The following is a 15,944-nucleotide window of genomic DNA, read 5'->3' as shown; positions in this document are numbered from 1 at the left end:
CAAATCATTGTAATTTACCACAAGCCAGATAGAAAGATAAAAGACTCTTCCAATTTCTCCTCTCTATCCCATTTACCCCTCTGTGTACGTATGTGTGTAGTCCTGCGCTAACAGGGTTAATAAGAAAATCCTTGCTGTGTAACTCTCTCATGATGAGGCAGGGCCCAAAAAAATGAAGTGAGCTCCAATCCTTATTAGCTCCACTCATCCAGAAGTAATCAATATAATTGACAGGAAGAGAATCAAGTCTGGCATCAATAAGAACATTCCCAGGGGGACAGAAGTTGTGTGCGTGGCCTCATATGTCGGTGAATAGAAGTGCCACGGCAGCGGCCCACTGGCATCTCTCTCTCGCACTGACAATGTTATTCATTAAAATTTCACAGCCCTTTGAGATTGCCACTGGAGAGACTGCTGTAACTATGTGGCACTAAGCCTGGGTACTGCTATCCTGACCAACACTATGCAGGAAACACACACTCATCTGAGACACTCATGTGCACATTACACACATACACACAGGTCCTTGTGGAGAATCACTTTAATTGCTTTTATCATTAAGTTGTTACATGAGATTTCTTGCCAAGGGGATGGGAAATGAGTCCAGGCACAGGAACACAAATATTAATGCCAGACCAACATAAAGCAGGTACATGTGATGGATTTGGACTGCCGTGGAATTACAAGTGAAGCAAAAGAGTGTGCCTGTATGAATTGTCTCCAACGTTGTGATCTCAGACCCACTGGGTTTAATCACTGGGCTGGAATCAGAGTCATCCTGTGTTCATTGTTTCAGGAGACAGGACGTGCTTCAAATGAGAAATGCGTTCACCTATCACTGCACTAAAAACCCTGCAGTGCATCTGTCCAGCATTCAAACACACCTCCCGCTGCTGTTCTTGTCATTTCCACCTTCCTGAGATTCTTCATGGAGCACCTTCTGATGAAAAGCTCCCTCTCTCTTATTTAATTTCCACCCCTTTTTCTCATTAAAAAGACAAGAGGATTCTTTATCCTTTCTAAAAGCTTTCTGGATGGAGCTCTGGCTGTTTTTCAAAGTTGTTGCTCTGGAAAGGGAACTCATCTTTGTATTCAATAGCTTGCTGTTTCTCTTTTTCTCTCAATATACCCAATCTCTCTCCCGCTAATTCGATTAAGACTCAATTACATCAGCAAAACAAGAAAACACAGCTGCTGCCACCACACACGCTGACTCTGACTTAGACAAGTGATGGGAAGAGAAGTGTTACGACAACAGTTGTATGATAAAAAGGCATAATTTCAACAATTTAAGGGAGAAAATACTGTAGGTCGAAATCAACTGAAAATAGTGAGAGCTTTTGTCAAATATTGTGGGAATGAACTGGTTTGAAATTATAAACAAACTGTTTTGTCATGCAGCGTATGCCATAGTTTTCTACCAGATGTCTTCGAAGTTTACAGTCACAAGTTACAATGTACTGTAGTTGTACAATTTCCAGATTATTTTCATTTAAAAACATTAAAATTATTATTTGTTGCAATAATAATAATCATAATTATTATTTTATTACATTAATTCATTAATTTACAAAATTACACTATTATATTTATAACAGTAATTAGTAGTAGTAGTGGATAATAATAAAACTATTAATAATATTACTATTCCATTACAACAAAAATTATTAATAAATAAAATTAAGAAAATATAATATTACCTTTATTTTATATTAATTATAGTAATTAACAGTAGCAGTAGTAGTAGATAATAATAATTAATCAATATTATTGATATATAGAGAAAATAAGAAACTAATAAGAAATGTATTAGTAGTGGTGGTAGTAGTAGTAGTATTATTTTAATAATAGTAATTATTAGTAGCAATAGTACATAATAATAATAATAATAACATTTATTGTTATTATTATTATTATTATTAATAATAATTCATAAAGTAAGAAACTAATAATACATTTATTAGTAGTAGCAGCAGTGGTAGTAGTAATAATTATACAACTAATAAAAGAAAATTATGTTTCATGAAAATATGTTTTTTTTTAAATACTGGTGAAAAAAAATTCTAATAAAAAGTTGTTCTCTACTTAGTATTTTTAAAGATTTTTTATAAAATTATATAAAAATTGTGTAAAACAAGTGCTCATTTAATTTGTACAATTTTGTGTCTTAGATATGCTATCATTAAATTTTATCATAGACCACCTTGCACTCTAGATATCAGTATGAGCCATTAAAAAACCCAAACAGTTGACCACTAATTAAAAACACATAAATGAAAGCTGTGATAGTCAGCAGGTCAAAGAGTTACGCATCCAGATTGTGCAGTTACATTTAATGGAAAAAACAGAAGAGAAAATGTCATCTGTTGGCAGCCTGGCTCGACTCAAATCATTATTCAGATCCTTCCAGTACATATTAATGAAGGTCCATTAAAATGCTGTCAACACAACAGACTTTGACTAGAAAAGCAACCGGCTAACATCTGCTATGTTAAATCTAAACAATCATTCACAACAGTTTAACAAGTTATTCCAACATTTTACCAGTCAAAATCCAAACAAATCAGAACAAACTGTGACAAGTTAGCTGGTCCAGTTCATTATTATGTGCCTCTACATCTGTTGGTGGTTTATTATTATGCTGAAACACGTTTCCTTTGATAATCTATGTGACTAAGATAGTGTGAGTGTGTATGAGAAGTGTTATAGCCTGCTCCCCTGTGAATGCCGCTAATCTAGGATTGAAGGGAGGGTGCGTATGCGCCTTTACATCAAATTTACAGTTCTATTCTTGGCAGATGCTCTCTAACGAAAGCAACTTACAAGAAAGTGCAAGTATTGTGCAAGTCAGTCTTGATGAGTGAAAAGTGTGTGACTGCGCATTCACACACACCTCCCACTCATGTCAGCCCCCATGTAATCAAGCCAGCCAGTGACTTAGTGAAATTGGATTAGCTACACTTTCGTGGGTTTGATTAGAAATGGTTTGATCTGAGATGTACTATGTCCCTGCCCGGAATGTGTAGTGCTTTTTCTAACACCAGCCATCCCAGTGGCTCAATCCGTGCATGTGTGTGTGTGTGTGAGAGAGAGAGTGAAGGAAATAAATGCATGTCAATGTGTGAGGTCATGCAATCAGGCTGGGAAGTCTGCTGTAGAATGTGTGTTTGTGTGACAGAAACATCAGCAACAGATTGGTGATCACTCATTTACTGTGAATGTCAATATTGGAGGCAAACTGGTTGTGTAAACCAAATTGTCAACTCCGATCCAGCTACTATGTGTGTCTGCTGAGGACATCAACAACAAAATCAATCATGCTGCAGTATGACACCTTACTGTGGCAGATAATGTGCAACACAGAAGTAACACTCCGGAAAACCTTTAAGGAAAAAGCTTATAAAGTGGCTTCAAAGTATTTGGACTCTTAAGTCAAACTAAGGCATGTATGAAAGTCACCGTATTAGAAGCAAAAATATCAAACAAAGAGGCACCTGCAGATGAATTCTGTTACAATTCAGTTCCTTAGATCTATCGTAAATTTTATTAGTCAGTTCTGCGGCTGCTTACTGGTACCAAAGTTATTTTCATCATTAATTTTGGTAGTCAGTGTTTCTTAAGCTCACACCTAATTTCATTTAAAACCATGTATATATTGTTTTAAAATAAAACTATATAATAATAATAAACAATATTTTTTATAGTTGTGCATATTTTGTGTATAGTGTATTTATTGAATAAAATAATAATAAAAATAGTAGTAGCAGTAGTTTGGACGGTGCACATTATATGTTTTACAATAATTATTATTATTTATTACATCCCGAATTCCGGAAAAGTTGGGACGTTTTTTAAATTTTAATAAAATGAAAACTAAAAGACTTTCAAATCACATGAGCTAATATTTTATTCACAATAGAACATAGATAACATAGCAAATGTTTAAACTGAGAAAGTTTACAATTTTATGCACAAAATGAGCTCATTTCAATTTTGATATCTGCTACAGGTCTCAAAATAGTTGGGACGGGGCATGTTTACCATGGTGTAGCATCTCCTTTTCTTTTCAAAACAGTTTGAAGATGTCTGGGCATTGAGGCTATGAGTTGCTGGAGTTTTGCTGTTGGAATTTGGTCCCATTCTTGCCTTATATAGATTTCCAGCTGCTGAAGAGTTCGTGGTCGTCTTTGACGTATTTTTCGTTTAATGATGCGCCAAATGTTCTCTATAGGTGAAAGATCTGGACTGCAGACAGGCCAGGTTAGCACCCGGACTCTTCTACGACGAAGCCATGCTGTTGTTATAGCTGCAGTATGTGGTTTTGCATTGTCCTGCTGAAATAAACAAGGCCTTCCCTGAAATAGACGTTGTTTGGAGGGAAGCATATGTTGCTCTAAAACCTTTATATACCTTTCAGCATTCACAGAGCCTTCCAAAACATGCAAGCTGCCCATACCGTATGCACTTATGCACCCCCATACCATCAGAGATGCTGGCTTTTGAACTGAACGCTGATAACATGCTGGAAGGTCTCCCTCCTCTTTAGCCCGGAGGACACGGCGTCCGTGATTTCCAACAAGAATGTCAAATTTGGACTCGTCTGACCATAAAACACTATTCCACTTTGAAATAGTTCATTTTAAATGAGCCTTGGCCCACAGGACACGACGGCGCTTCTGGACCATGTTCACATATGGCTTCCTTTTGTCATGATAGAGCTTTAATTGGCATCTGCTGATGGCACGGCGGATTGTGTTTACCGACAGTGGTTTCTGAAAGTATTCCTGGGCCCATTTAGTAATGTCATTGACACAATCATGCCGATGAGTGATGCAGTGTCGTCTGAGAGCCCGAAGACCACGGGCATCCAATAAAGGTCTCCGGCCTTGTCCCTTACGCACAGAGATTTCTCCAGTTTCTCTGAATCTTTTGATGATGTTATGCACTGTAGATGATGAGATTTGCAAAGCCTTTGCAATTTGACGTTGAGGAACATTGTTTTTAAAGTTTTCCACAATTTTTTTACGCAGTCTTTCACAGATTGGAGAGCCTCTGCCCATCTTTACTTCTGAGAGACTCTGCTTCTCTAAGACAAAGCTTTTATAGCTAATCATGTTACAGACCTGATATCAATTAACTTAATTAATCACTAGATGTTCTCCCAGCTGAATCTTTTCAAAACTGCTTGCTTTTTTAGCCATTTGTTGCCCCCGTGCCAACTTTTTTGAGACCTGTAGCAGGCATTAAATTTTAAATGAGCTAATTAAGTGGATAAAAGTGTAAAATTTCTCAGTTTAAACATTTGCTATATTATCTATGTTCTATTGTGAATAAAATATTGGCTCATGTGATTTAAAATTCCTTTAGTTTTCGTTTTATTAAAATTTAAAAAACGTCCCAACTTTTCCGGAATTCGGGTTGTATTATTATTAAAATAGATGCACTGTTTGATTATTATTGGATTAATGTTTTAGAATGTATTATTATTGTTATTATTATTGAAATAGATGCACGGTTTGATTACTTTTGGATTATTGTTGTTGGATTTATTATTATTGTTATTATTATTAAAATAGATTAACTGCTTGATTACTATTGGATTAATGTTGTTGGATTTAGAATCTTTATTTTCAAACATAATATTTTATTATTATAATAGCACCACCACCACCAACAATAATAATCAAATTATTAATAATAATAATAATAATAATATGTATTATTATTATGATTATTATTATATTAAAATTATTATTATATTTTATTATTATAACACCACCACCAACAACAATATTAATCAAATTAATAATAATAATAATAATAATAATATGATTATTATTATATTAAATTATTATTATTATTTAGTCATTAAATCAGATAAATAATTAATCATTATTAAATAATAACAAAACCTAATGCATTTCTTGAGAAGTGTGCTTATGCTATCTTCATTTAAAATAATAGTAAAGTGCTTTGATCTTTTGTTAAGTAACACAATGGCACTTACACAATTTCAGTTACTTTTTTTATCGGACGAGGCCTTCCCATAACTTAAACACATACTTGAAAACACAAATAAACACAAGGTACAGGCCATCATTCTCTGTTTGTACAATGTTCTGGGTTGGTCTCCATGGGTTAGTTATCAGTTGAGCTGCCACAGACCAGACAGACAGACTACACAGCATAAACCCATACCAGCTGCCAGGTTTCTCCTAACAAAACAGAATGAAGATCGACAGGTGTGTGCGTGTGTGGCCAATCAGTGCTGTCAGACAGAAACCTCCAACTTGAAAAAGAACAGGCCAATTTTCAATAATTCATGACTTCCCAGTCGGCCTGTTTATAATTCCTCTGCCATGTCTTCATGTCTGATTGGCTTCTGATGAGGCTCCTCTATTATTAAAACTCATTTGAGGGGACAATATTCCAATATTCCCGGCCAGGAGAGAGCTGAGACCACTAGCTAAGTGTAATGACAATGCACCGAGATGACAATTAAACAAATTAATGAACGAACACACAATTGTGAAAATAGAGTTGGATAAATTATTAATTGTTACATAGTGGGCAATTCCCCACGCTTCTGATAAGATGCTTTTACACATTAATTTTTGATAAGCTCTGAATTTTTGCACCTAGAGAAAACAATCTGCTTTTTGTCAGATCCATAGTGATTAGTCCACACACTCAAGACGAGTTAAGATGTGGCGCTCATTCAGCAGATGCAGGTTTGAATTCATTCTCAGTTATACGCAAATTACATATTCAGCTTGAAATGTTTATATTTAGTCCAGCCAGTCCTGAATACTTGTGCTTTATCCATACAAGTCTACAAATCTAACTTTTTCATGCTTACTGAAACAACTCTGGCACCAACTGATGTCTCACAAGGTCAAAAACGCAAGGTAGTGAAGGTTATAAAGTCAAGTTGTTGATTAGATTGACCACGACCTGCTCCTCCCTAAAAAAAACGGGATATCTGGCCTCCATCTAACAGCCCTGATTACTCAGCCATCACTTCTGCTTCATTTGACTCCGTTACGAAAGAGAAACTAAAGTCAACCCCTCCACTTCAAATCAGACACTCAAGCCAATAATAACACACACCCCTCTTATTTCACCTGTCTGGTTCTCTTTCAATATACTTAGATTTTTCTTTACTCACAGTTTCTTTCTTTTTCATCACAAGTACCTATCCAACTGAAACAGAAAATGAATAAATATTTTTGTTCTTATAATTGAACTAGTAATAATTATAAACTTAAGAGGAAGTCTACGGTTAAATTTTTTCTGCCTCTCTCTTTCTAAGGCGCTCAGACTGATCTTAACACTTGGCTAACATCTTTTAAAACTCTGGGTAAAGACCGATGCTATGCTAGAACGTAGCTGTGAATAGTTTAGGAAATGACTAATGATTGATTAAACAATACTTACTGTACTAATTATACTAATTAAAGAAACATTCATGCTTTGTATAGTTTCAGTGTTTTGGGGTAAGGATGCATTAATTTGATCGCAAATACAGTAAAACATTAAGACTGAGAAATTTTATTACAATTTAAAACTGATTTCTATTTTGACATGCATTTTATAACGTAATTTATTCCTGTGATGACAAAGCTGAATTTTCAGCCTCATTACTTTGTCTTCGTCTGTCCATTGCTCTCTTTCTTTTTCCCCCATAGGCCACCTCTGTTGAATCTCATTGTAACTGCAGGACAGGAACATGAGATTTGAGATGGGTCTCTGCTGCCCTCTCAAGCTCCACTGATTTAGAATCAGAGAGCCAGTGATTGTGATTGTGTTTAAAAGGCTGTTCCACCCATCCAGACATCATCATCATCATTACCACCCTTGTTCTCTGTCCTCTCCTTCACCTTTTTTCCCTCTCCCCAGCACCACTTCTCCTTCAATCACGCAGTTCCCAAATAAAAGGTAAACAAGCCTGTGACAGCCACGGTGATGACTGGCTCGATGATTAAAATTAGCACAGGTTGTGAAACACAGACACACACGCTCACTCAGACAAAGTCTGTAATTATGTGTCTGCATGCTTTCTGATAACAGCTACAACAATCTACCCTTAAGACAAGCCAGAGAACTTCAGAAATGCAAATAAAAAGTTTTATCGGGACTCTCTTTACCTTGTCATTCACCGTTCAATGCAAACAGTGCATTTTTTTTACGAGCCAAAAATTTAAGTACTATTTGCGTCTCATAAAATCTAAATTCAACTTCATGAAGGAGGAAGCAACAGCAAGAAAGTGTCTCCCCATCAATACCCAAAGCCCCACTGATATGTTATTACCCTCCAAGTCCATTTCAGCCAATCACGGGCCAATCTCATCTCACCACTGCAGTAATTCAATAATGTGTCCGTGATGAGATCCACCTCAGGACTCCACTCATCACAGCCACCCCCCTCTAAGAAAAAAACAACACAATCACAGGCCGTAATGCTGTTTCAACCCTAATCAGCTTCTGCTATAAAATTACTGGGAAACAGATTGAACATGAAGCATCCAACTAGACCGCGCGCCAGCTGACTGCTGCTCCGCTCTGTGAATGTGACGGAACTTGGTTGTTAAGTGAATTTCAGTATTTGACTTTATGATCTGTGACTCAAAGCCAGCAGAAGCATACGAAACTGACCGTGAATCTAAAGATGAGAGTTTTTTCGGTTCACTATGAGCTCTGCTTGCCAAATTCGACGATATGACCCTAGTGAGATCTTGGGTAAATCCAACTGCAATATTATCTGATAGCGTATATATTTACATCCTTAATATCTAAACATCTTTAAGGCAAGATCAATTACTTACAAAGTAAAAATGTGTAAAGAGTAAAAAAGAAGTAATCTCTGTTAGACATACAGACAGACAGACAGACAGAATGACAGATTAACAGACAGCAGACAGACAGACATAGGAAGAGAGACAGACAGACAGTCAGAGAACAACCGACAGATAGAAAAACAGACAGACACATAACGACAGACAGACAGAATGACAGACAAACAGACATAGAGTGACAGTCTAACAAAGGATGACAGACATATAGACAGACATAGAATGACAGACAGAGACAGACAGATAGATAGAATAACATACAGACATGAAAACGACAGACAGACAGACAGACAGACAGACAGACACACGCTTTAGGGCAGATAACATAGTAAATAAGTTAATGAAAACCAGCAATGTCTGTAACTACAGAGCAAGATAAGTTGAGGCTGTCCTAATGGCTCAAACAGCACTCCAGCACACACACTGCACTGGACACTGATTGGCATGAAGTGTGTATTGCAGTGTTCCTCTGATGCTCCACAGCTGGGGGTCCGGCATAAGCGCCCGCTCTTATTTGTTTGGATTCAATTTGGAGTGCCGGATGAGAAGCCATGGGAACAAATAAAATGAAAGAACAAAAGGAAAACCACAACAGCATTAAAGAGCAATTTAATTGCTCATTTCTCTATCGCTGGTTCCCGCAGCCTTTCTTCCTCAGATGAGGCTAGATCCGTGATGTTTCAGCATCTGTGGCTATAAAGACTCCAGCCAGATCTATTGGTTCTCTAGTTATTAAGATAAATCAGGTGTTTAAGAAATGATCAATGATGCAGCCACAGAAGCATACACACGATAAGATGATATTTTATCAATTTTCTTACACACACGGGCAATACACAAGTCATTTTGCTTAAAGTGCCATTTAAAGAGCTTCGCTCTCATGCAGCGTCTGGAGTGTCATATCTTCTGAGTCTCTGGGTTCCATCAGGCCTCATTTAGCACACAGATCATCAGGCTCAACACACACACACACACACACACACACACACAGAATATCAGGCACAATGCTAACAGTCTGTGACATACAGTATTAATGCCATTTGCTCAAGCTAATGCTGCTTATTTCTCCTTGTGAAGTTCAGAGGCTTTTCTTAAAGGGATTGCTCTGTCAAGAAATAAAAATGACATCCTTTATGCACTCTCTTGTCTATATAATGAACATAAATAATTATCAGTGAACAATGCTCTTTGAACAAAGCTATTAAATGGTTTAAAGGAGTTGGAATGTAGCTTACAATTTGTATGAACTAGTTTTATGATGCTTTAAGGAGCATTTTCAACGTTATTCAACTGGTCCCCATCGACTTCCATTGTACAGAAAAGAACCATTGCTCAGAACTTCTCCATTTGTTCCAAGAAAGGAAAATGAGTGGATCTGTGGTGACATATCCCTTTAAGCATGTCTAAATAAACAAAAACCATCAGAACAATCAATCTCATTGTCTCCTGAGGTATTTTGAGCTGTTTTGTCTAGATTCTGCATTCTGAAAACAAACTTGTGACCTTTTCTTGTCCTTCCTATTCCTCTCGTTGGTGTCCATCAAACATGCTTTGATTGTGTGTCAAACAGTGAAGTCCCTCTTCAACAATCACACCTAACAATGCTCCCTGTAGCGTCTTTCTGTCTCTCTCATCTTTTCTCTCTCGCTCTGTGGCTCTCAGTAGGAATGCCTGATTGCATACTGTCTTTGGTGCTCTAAAACAGATGCTAAGAAATGCCAATGCTGAATACAGAGGATATGGGGCCAATCAACATCTACAAAAATAAAAGGTCAAGAGGAAAGAGAAAGAGCATGAAAGAATGAATGGAATAAAGAAAGAACAAAAGAAAGGTCAAGGCTACCAATATCCGGCAGAGATCAGAACATGATGCGAGCAAAAAAATTAAAAGTAAAGTACAGCAAAAACACTGACTTTTGTATTTGAATTGGGCTACTTTTAAATCATTTTACCTATTAAACAACACTCACATCTAATTTTCCTCCTCATTTAGAATTTTCTATCATTGTCACTTGACAAATAGGCTATGTCTAGTCTGAAATTATTACTTGGCACTCAGCTAGGGTTAGTAAATGCACACGCTTGCCACCATTGGCACATGAGCGATAATAACTAGAGCGATTAACATTTATATACTTATTTCAATTATTTAGCTATTTATTTTAGAAATGCTGAAGCATCTGTCCCTCACATCTGTGTGTCACACTGAGTATCACAACGATCCTTCCTCGCAATAGTCACAGAACAATTTATTCATGTTTCTTAATGTGCTATATGAGAACTCGTATAATACAAAAGTGCAAAAAAAGTGTCAAAATCCAATATCTGAATATTAAAGTTAAATCTCTTTTCAGGTTCAAGTTTGAAAACAACATATCAGAACTGCAAAGTCAACTCAAGTCAACTATTGATGGGCTTAACGAAAAACAACCTTGTTACTCTTGAACTCACTGAAGAAAATCAATTAAAAAATGAAATCCTACTTTGAAAAAGATTTGCCAAGCTTGGATATATTTGAACAATTTTCTGCAAAAGGTGCGGTTTATGAAACACATATTTTTATCAGTGCTGGTCCAGAATTTAGTCTTCGTTAGGATGTGTGAAACCTAAATCAGCACTCTGACTTTGAAAAGTTTGAAAGGTCTCATAGAAACAGCTTTTTTTGTGACAGAGAGCCAGTTATCTGGAAGTGCCTGTAAAGCTAGAGAGTTTGTGATGGAAACTATACTAAAAACAGAGTCTGACACCATCCACAAACACAACAACTTTCATTGGTGTAGAGAAATCTGACAGAGCTCATACACTCGCACACACACACACTTTCACACACACCCATATACACCTACTCACTCCACTGGTGAGGGATTTTTCCATTTGCACCTCTCCTACCCCTATTGTGCTTCACAAATCAGAACGGGAGACAACAACTCTCCTCCGCCCACAGTGCCGCCACTCACAGTGATCCACCTCTCTTTCTCTCTCTCTCTGGGGAACACCAGCATCATGCATAAACAAGACCTTCCCTTTATCCTCTTGCTGTAAGCCTAGAGGAGAAAACTCAATTTGTATACGTGTGTTCGGAGAAAAAGAAGAATCTCCCTGCTTTGTGATAATCCCTGCCCAACATGCAATGAGCTTTTCTGGTTCTTTTTTCTTCTATCTCTGCTTCTTTCAGGCTGCAGGTTTGTGGGATTGAAGAAACATGCGAGGAATGGGACATACATAGGAATATATATGGGATATATTGTATTATTAATATTGGACACATCATATATTCAATAGAAAACAATATCTAATATAGTCCGTCACAGATTCTCAAGGTGCAGATTAAGTGTTCAGATACTTTGTGGGGTTGTACACTGAGCCTTGTTGCTCATATGAGAAATGTAATTTGAATTCTGCTTGCAACATACTCTGATTTCATTATAAATTTGCATTAACTTGTCATTCTCCACTATTCCTGTCTGCAAAGTCAAGCAAAAGCCTGGAAAATGAAGAGTGTGGGGAGAGAAATGCTTTGTTTGAGCCTTGGTGCACATACAAGAAATTGAAGTTCGAGTTAGACCTACAACATGCTCCAATCCCATTCTTGCTCACTTTTTATAATTTTCTTCTAACAGTTTATGGCCCCCCCAAAAATGAAAAGAGTAAGGAAAGAAAGTGGTCATTTGGGCCTTGGTGCAACCGCAAGAAATGCAAGTTCAAGTTCAGCCTGCAACATGCTCTGAACAAATTCGCTCTCACTCTCGATTTATTTTTCCTCTCATTCTCCTCTATGCCTAAAAAGAAACTAGGCAAAAGCTCCACTAAATTGAGAGAGTGGGGGAATAAAGAGCTTTGGTGCAAAAAGTTCAAGTTAAGCTTGAAAGATTATTTGATTCCAATGCTCACCTTTTTTCTACAATGTTACACTCATTCTACACTATAATCATCTAAAACAATATGGAAAAATGAAAAAGCTGGACGGAGAAAAAAGTAATATGAACCTTGGTGCATTTGCAATAAATGCAAGTTCAAATTCAGCCTGCAACATATTACAATCACATAATACAATCTGACTTGATTTAAGCAAAAAAAAATGCTTCAAGATTGAGTTCAGTCTGCAGTATGCTACAGTCTAATTTTTGCTTACTTTTACTATAAATTTCCACTTATTCTTCACTACACCCACCTAAAATATCATGGAAAAGCACAAAAAATGGAAAGTGGAAGGAGAAAGAGTTTGTTTGAGCCTAAGTGCCCATACGAGTACTGCAAGATCGAGTTCAGGCTCTAGCATGATTTGAACCCACTCAGCTCTTACTTAACCTCTTATTTTCCTCTCACTCTCCACTATATGGGACTAAAAATTATGCAAAGGCCTAAAAGTAGGTGGTGAAATAGTTAATATGAGCCTTGGTGTTTATTTGGGTGCTGCAATTTCAAATTCAGCCAGCAACACGTCCAATCCCATTCCCCCTCACTTTACCCATAATCTTCCTTTTATTCTCCACTGTACCTGTGCTGTCTGAAAAATATGCAAAAGCCCAGAGAGAAAGAACGAGGAGAGCACTGAAGCAGTAATGAACTCTTCAGAAGGAAGTTGAGGATTAATTGATCTGTAGGAGTCGTGCTGGAGGAGAGAAAGCTGTAATTAAGCTACAGAGCTTCTGAATGCGGTTTTATAATGACTGCTACAAACACATTCACTCAGAGACGTTCCACATGACATCGCACTCGCAAGTAATTGCAGTCTCACGCAACTCTGACAAAGCCGTTTTGCTCCAAGACCTGTGAAGTACTGTTTTATTTACAGAATTTTACCATTTTATGGCACTGGAAAGCAGTACAGTGTTTTGCTATCTCAATCGATCAAATCCTCATGAACTTACAACCCTACTGGTAAAAATGGCACTGCAAAGGCACAGGTGTTTAAACATCTGTTTAGTTCAGCCCTGCATGGTAACTGGACTGTGTCCAAAAAAAAATTGTTTATACGAAATGCCTGTGTATATGTGACATACTTTATGTATAAAAAGGTAGTGAAGGTTGTTCTGAGAAGTCGTGATCTGCTTATTTATGGATTATTTAATGGATATTTTTAACAACCATTCAGTCAGGTCAGACCATCTCCCAGAACAAATGCTTTAGAATTGAATGTCTGTGAAGTTGCAAACTTACTTAAAATACGGAACATTCCTGTGTCGGTTTCGATACATATTGTCATTTTTCTAATTTATTCCCTAAGAAATCCATGAATGGCCCCTCTGCCCACGTAATGAAACAATGACTTTCAACTCTCTCCTCCCTCCCTCTACTGAGTCGACTGATTCTGTCTGTTAAATTATTTCATCCCTTCAATCTCCTCTCGCCCTTTCAGGCGACAGACACTGTGCCTGTATTTCGATGGCACAAATGAACAGTAGAAATCTCATCTCCTATTTGGTGGTGCGAGGTGCTCAAGCAATCAAATATTCACCTTCTTTCATTTCTAAAGCATTTGAAGGAACACCATCAGAGTCTTAGAAGCCCATTTACTTCCTTATCTAATCTTAATCTAAACGTTAATCTTGCTCTTTTTGAGGACAACAGGTCAGCTGTAATTGGTGGTTTGCTATAAAATTGAAATCATACTTGAACAGCAGTGACGCAGAGAAAATTTCAGTTGGTACACTTTGCAAAGTTGACACACACCGAGAATATTGTATTTCTAAGCAATATCTTTAAAGGGACAGGTCACAAAAAAGTCAGTCACACTTTATTTTAAGGTCCAATTCACCAAATTTTTGGTAAAATATTCCTTTTAAATCCCTATATTACCAAAAACACAAAAGCTTCTAGAAACAGAAAGGCAGAGAGTATTTCTTGTGTCTTATTTCACTTTTTTTAAACTTATGAAACTTAAATATGAAACTTTTAGTCAAGAATAAACCGGTCTATACTTCTGAATGGCGTGAGAAGCATCTGCCTCCCACCTCTCTCCCTCTATGTGTCCTTCACTTCTCTTTTCTTAACACCTTGTGCTCCCTCTCGATCACTTCACATAGTGTGTCTCTCACAGGGATTGTTTGAAGAAAAAAAGGGAAAAGAAAAACAAGAAGGGACACACAACTGTCAAGCACCACTGACTGAAACTGCAAGGTCATTCTGAAGAGTGAGAGAAAATGGGAGAGAAAGAGACGCTCTTTGGCATGTCTGTCTCATCCCAGCGGGGTGTGTGTATATAGCACAGAGACACTGAACACAAGGAAGCAGCTCTTACAGGTGAATGATACAAGGTTAAGCGACTCTTCACCCTGATGACTTCAGGGGCTCCTCTCCATCTTGCATCCTACTCACACTGCACCTGCCAGCCCCTCCATTCAGCTTCTCTCCATCCCCTCGCTCACCTTGTAGCTCCCCGCTTTTGCTGTAGAGTTCCCTCCGCTGCTCTCGCAAGTACGCACTCATGCTAATGGCATGAGAAGACGACTCAAACCTGCAAAAAGAAGTCATCAAAGGTCAAAGATCATGTAGGAAAGCAGGTTTTCATTTTAGTGTAACCTGAAATCAAAAGTGTAAAGAGAAAATGGTTTCCCATGAGGCACTTAACCCAGCCTATTCATGTGGTTCTTGTCTGCTTTAACCCTTCCTATTCCAATACAATTCTTGAATCACCTTAACTTACTTGAATAAAGACTGTTTAGGTCGGAGAGGTTTCTTCTTGGCGAAGAATGCTCCGAAGTCTCCGCCGGTGCTGGCATATGACAGCTGGGCGGAAGGTTCTGCAGCACTACGGGCGTTTTTGACATCCAGGTAGTCCATTAGCAGCACCTGAGAGAGCATAAGAGCAGGTTTTGACTGACACATGCAGTAGTGTAATGTTTATTCAGTTATACATTACAGTAAACATCCAAATTCATTTCACTTTTTGACACTTTAAGTAGCTGATCCACTAGCCATGCTAAATAGTGATAAACAACTTATTAGATGGAGCACTTACTGGCGTTGTAAACATAAGCAAACGGGTTTAGTATAGGGATGGAATGGTTGATTAATCCAAGGATTTTTTAAAACATTTTGATGCCACGGACACCCAAATGAGATGATTCACTTGCGAAAAGACTAAATATG

At 37.4% G+C, this 15,944-nt stretch overlaps 1 protein-coding gene across 1 annotated transcript in view; it reads right to left on the bottom strand.

Moving 5' to 3' along the window:
• The window catches only part of exoc4 (exocyst complex component 4), a 123,933-nt gene that overhangs the window by 75,467 nt on the left and 32,522 nt on the right, over positions 1-15,944 (bottom strand). The window contains exons 8-9 of the mRNA XM_059511116.1: positions 15,499-15,644; positions 15,221-15,309 (exon numbers count right to left, since the gene is read on the bottom strand). Coding sequence (XP_059367099.1) covers positions 15,221-15,309; positions 15,499-15,644 — 235 coding nt within the window. The remainder of the gene's footprint in view (positions 1-15,220; positions 15,310-15,498; positions 15,645-15,944) is intronic.

The sequence above is a fragment of the Carassius carassius genome, chromosome 26 (assembly GCF_963082965.1).
Source record: "Carassius carassius chromosome 26, fCarCar2.1, whole genome shotgun sequence".
In the NCBI taxonomy this organism is placed as follows: Eukaryota; Metazoa; Chordata; class Actinopteri; order Cypriniformes; family Cyprinidae; genus Carassius; species Carassius carassius.
The sequence above is the reverse complement of the archived record's forward strand: the minus strand, read 5'-3'. Positions and strand labels throughout refer to the sequence as shown.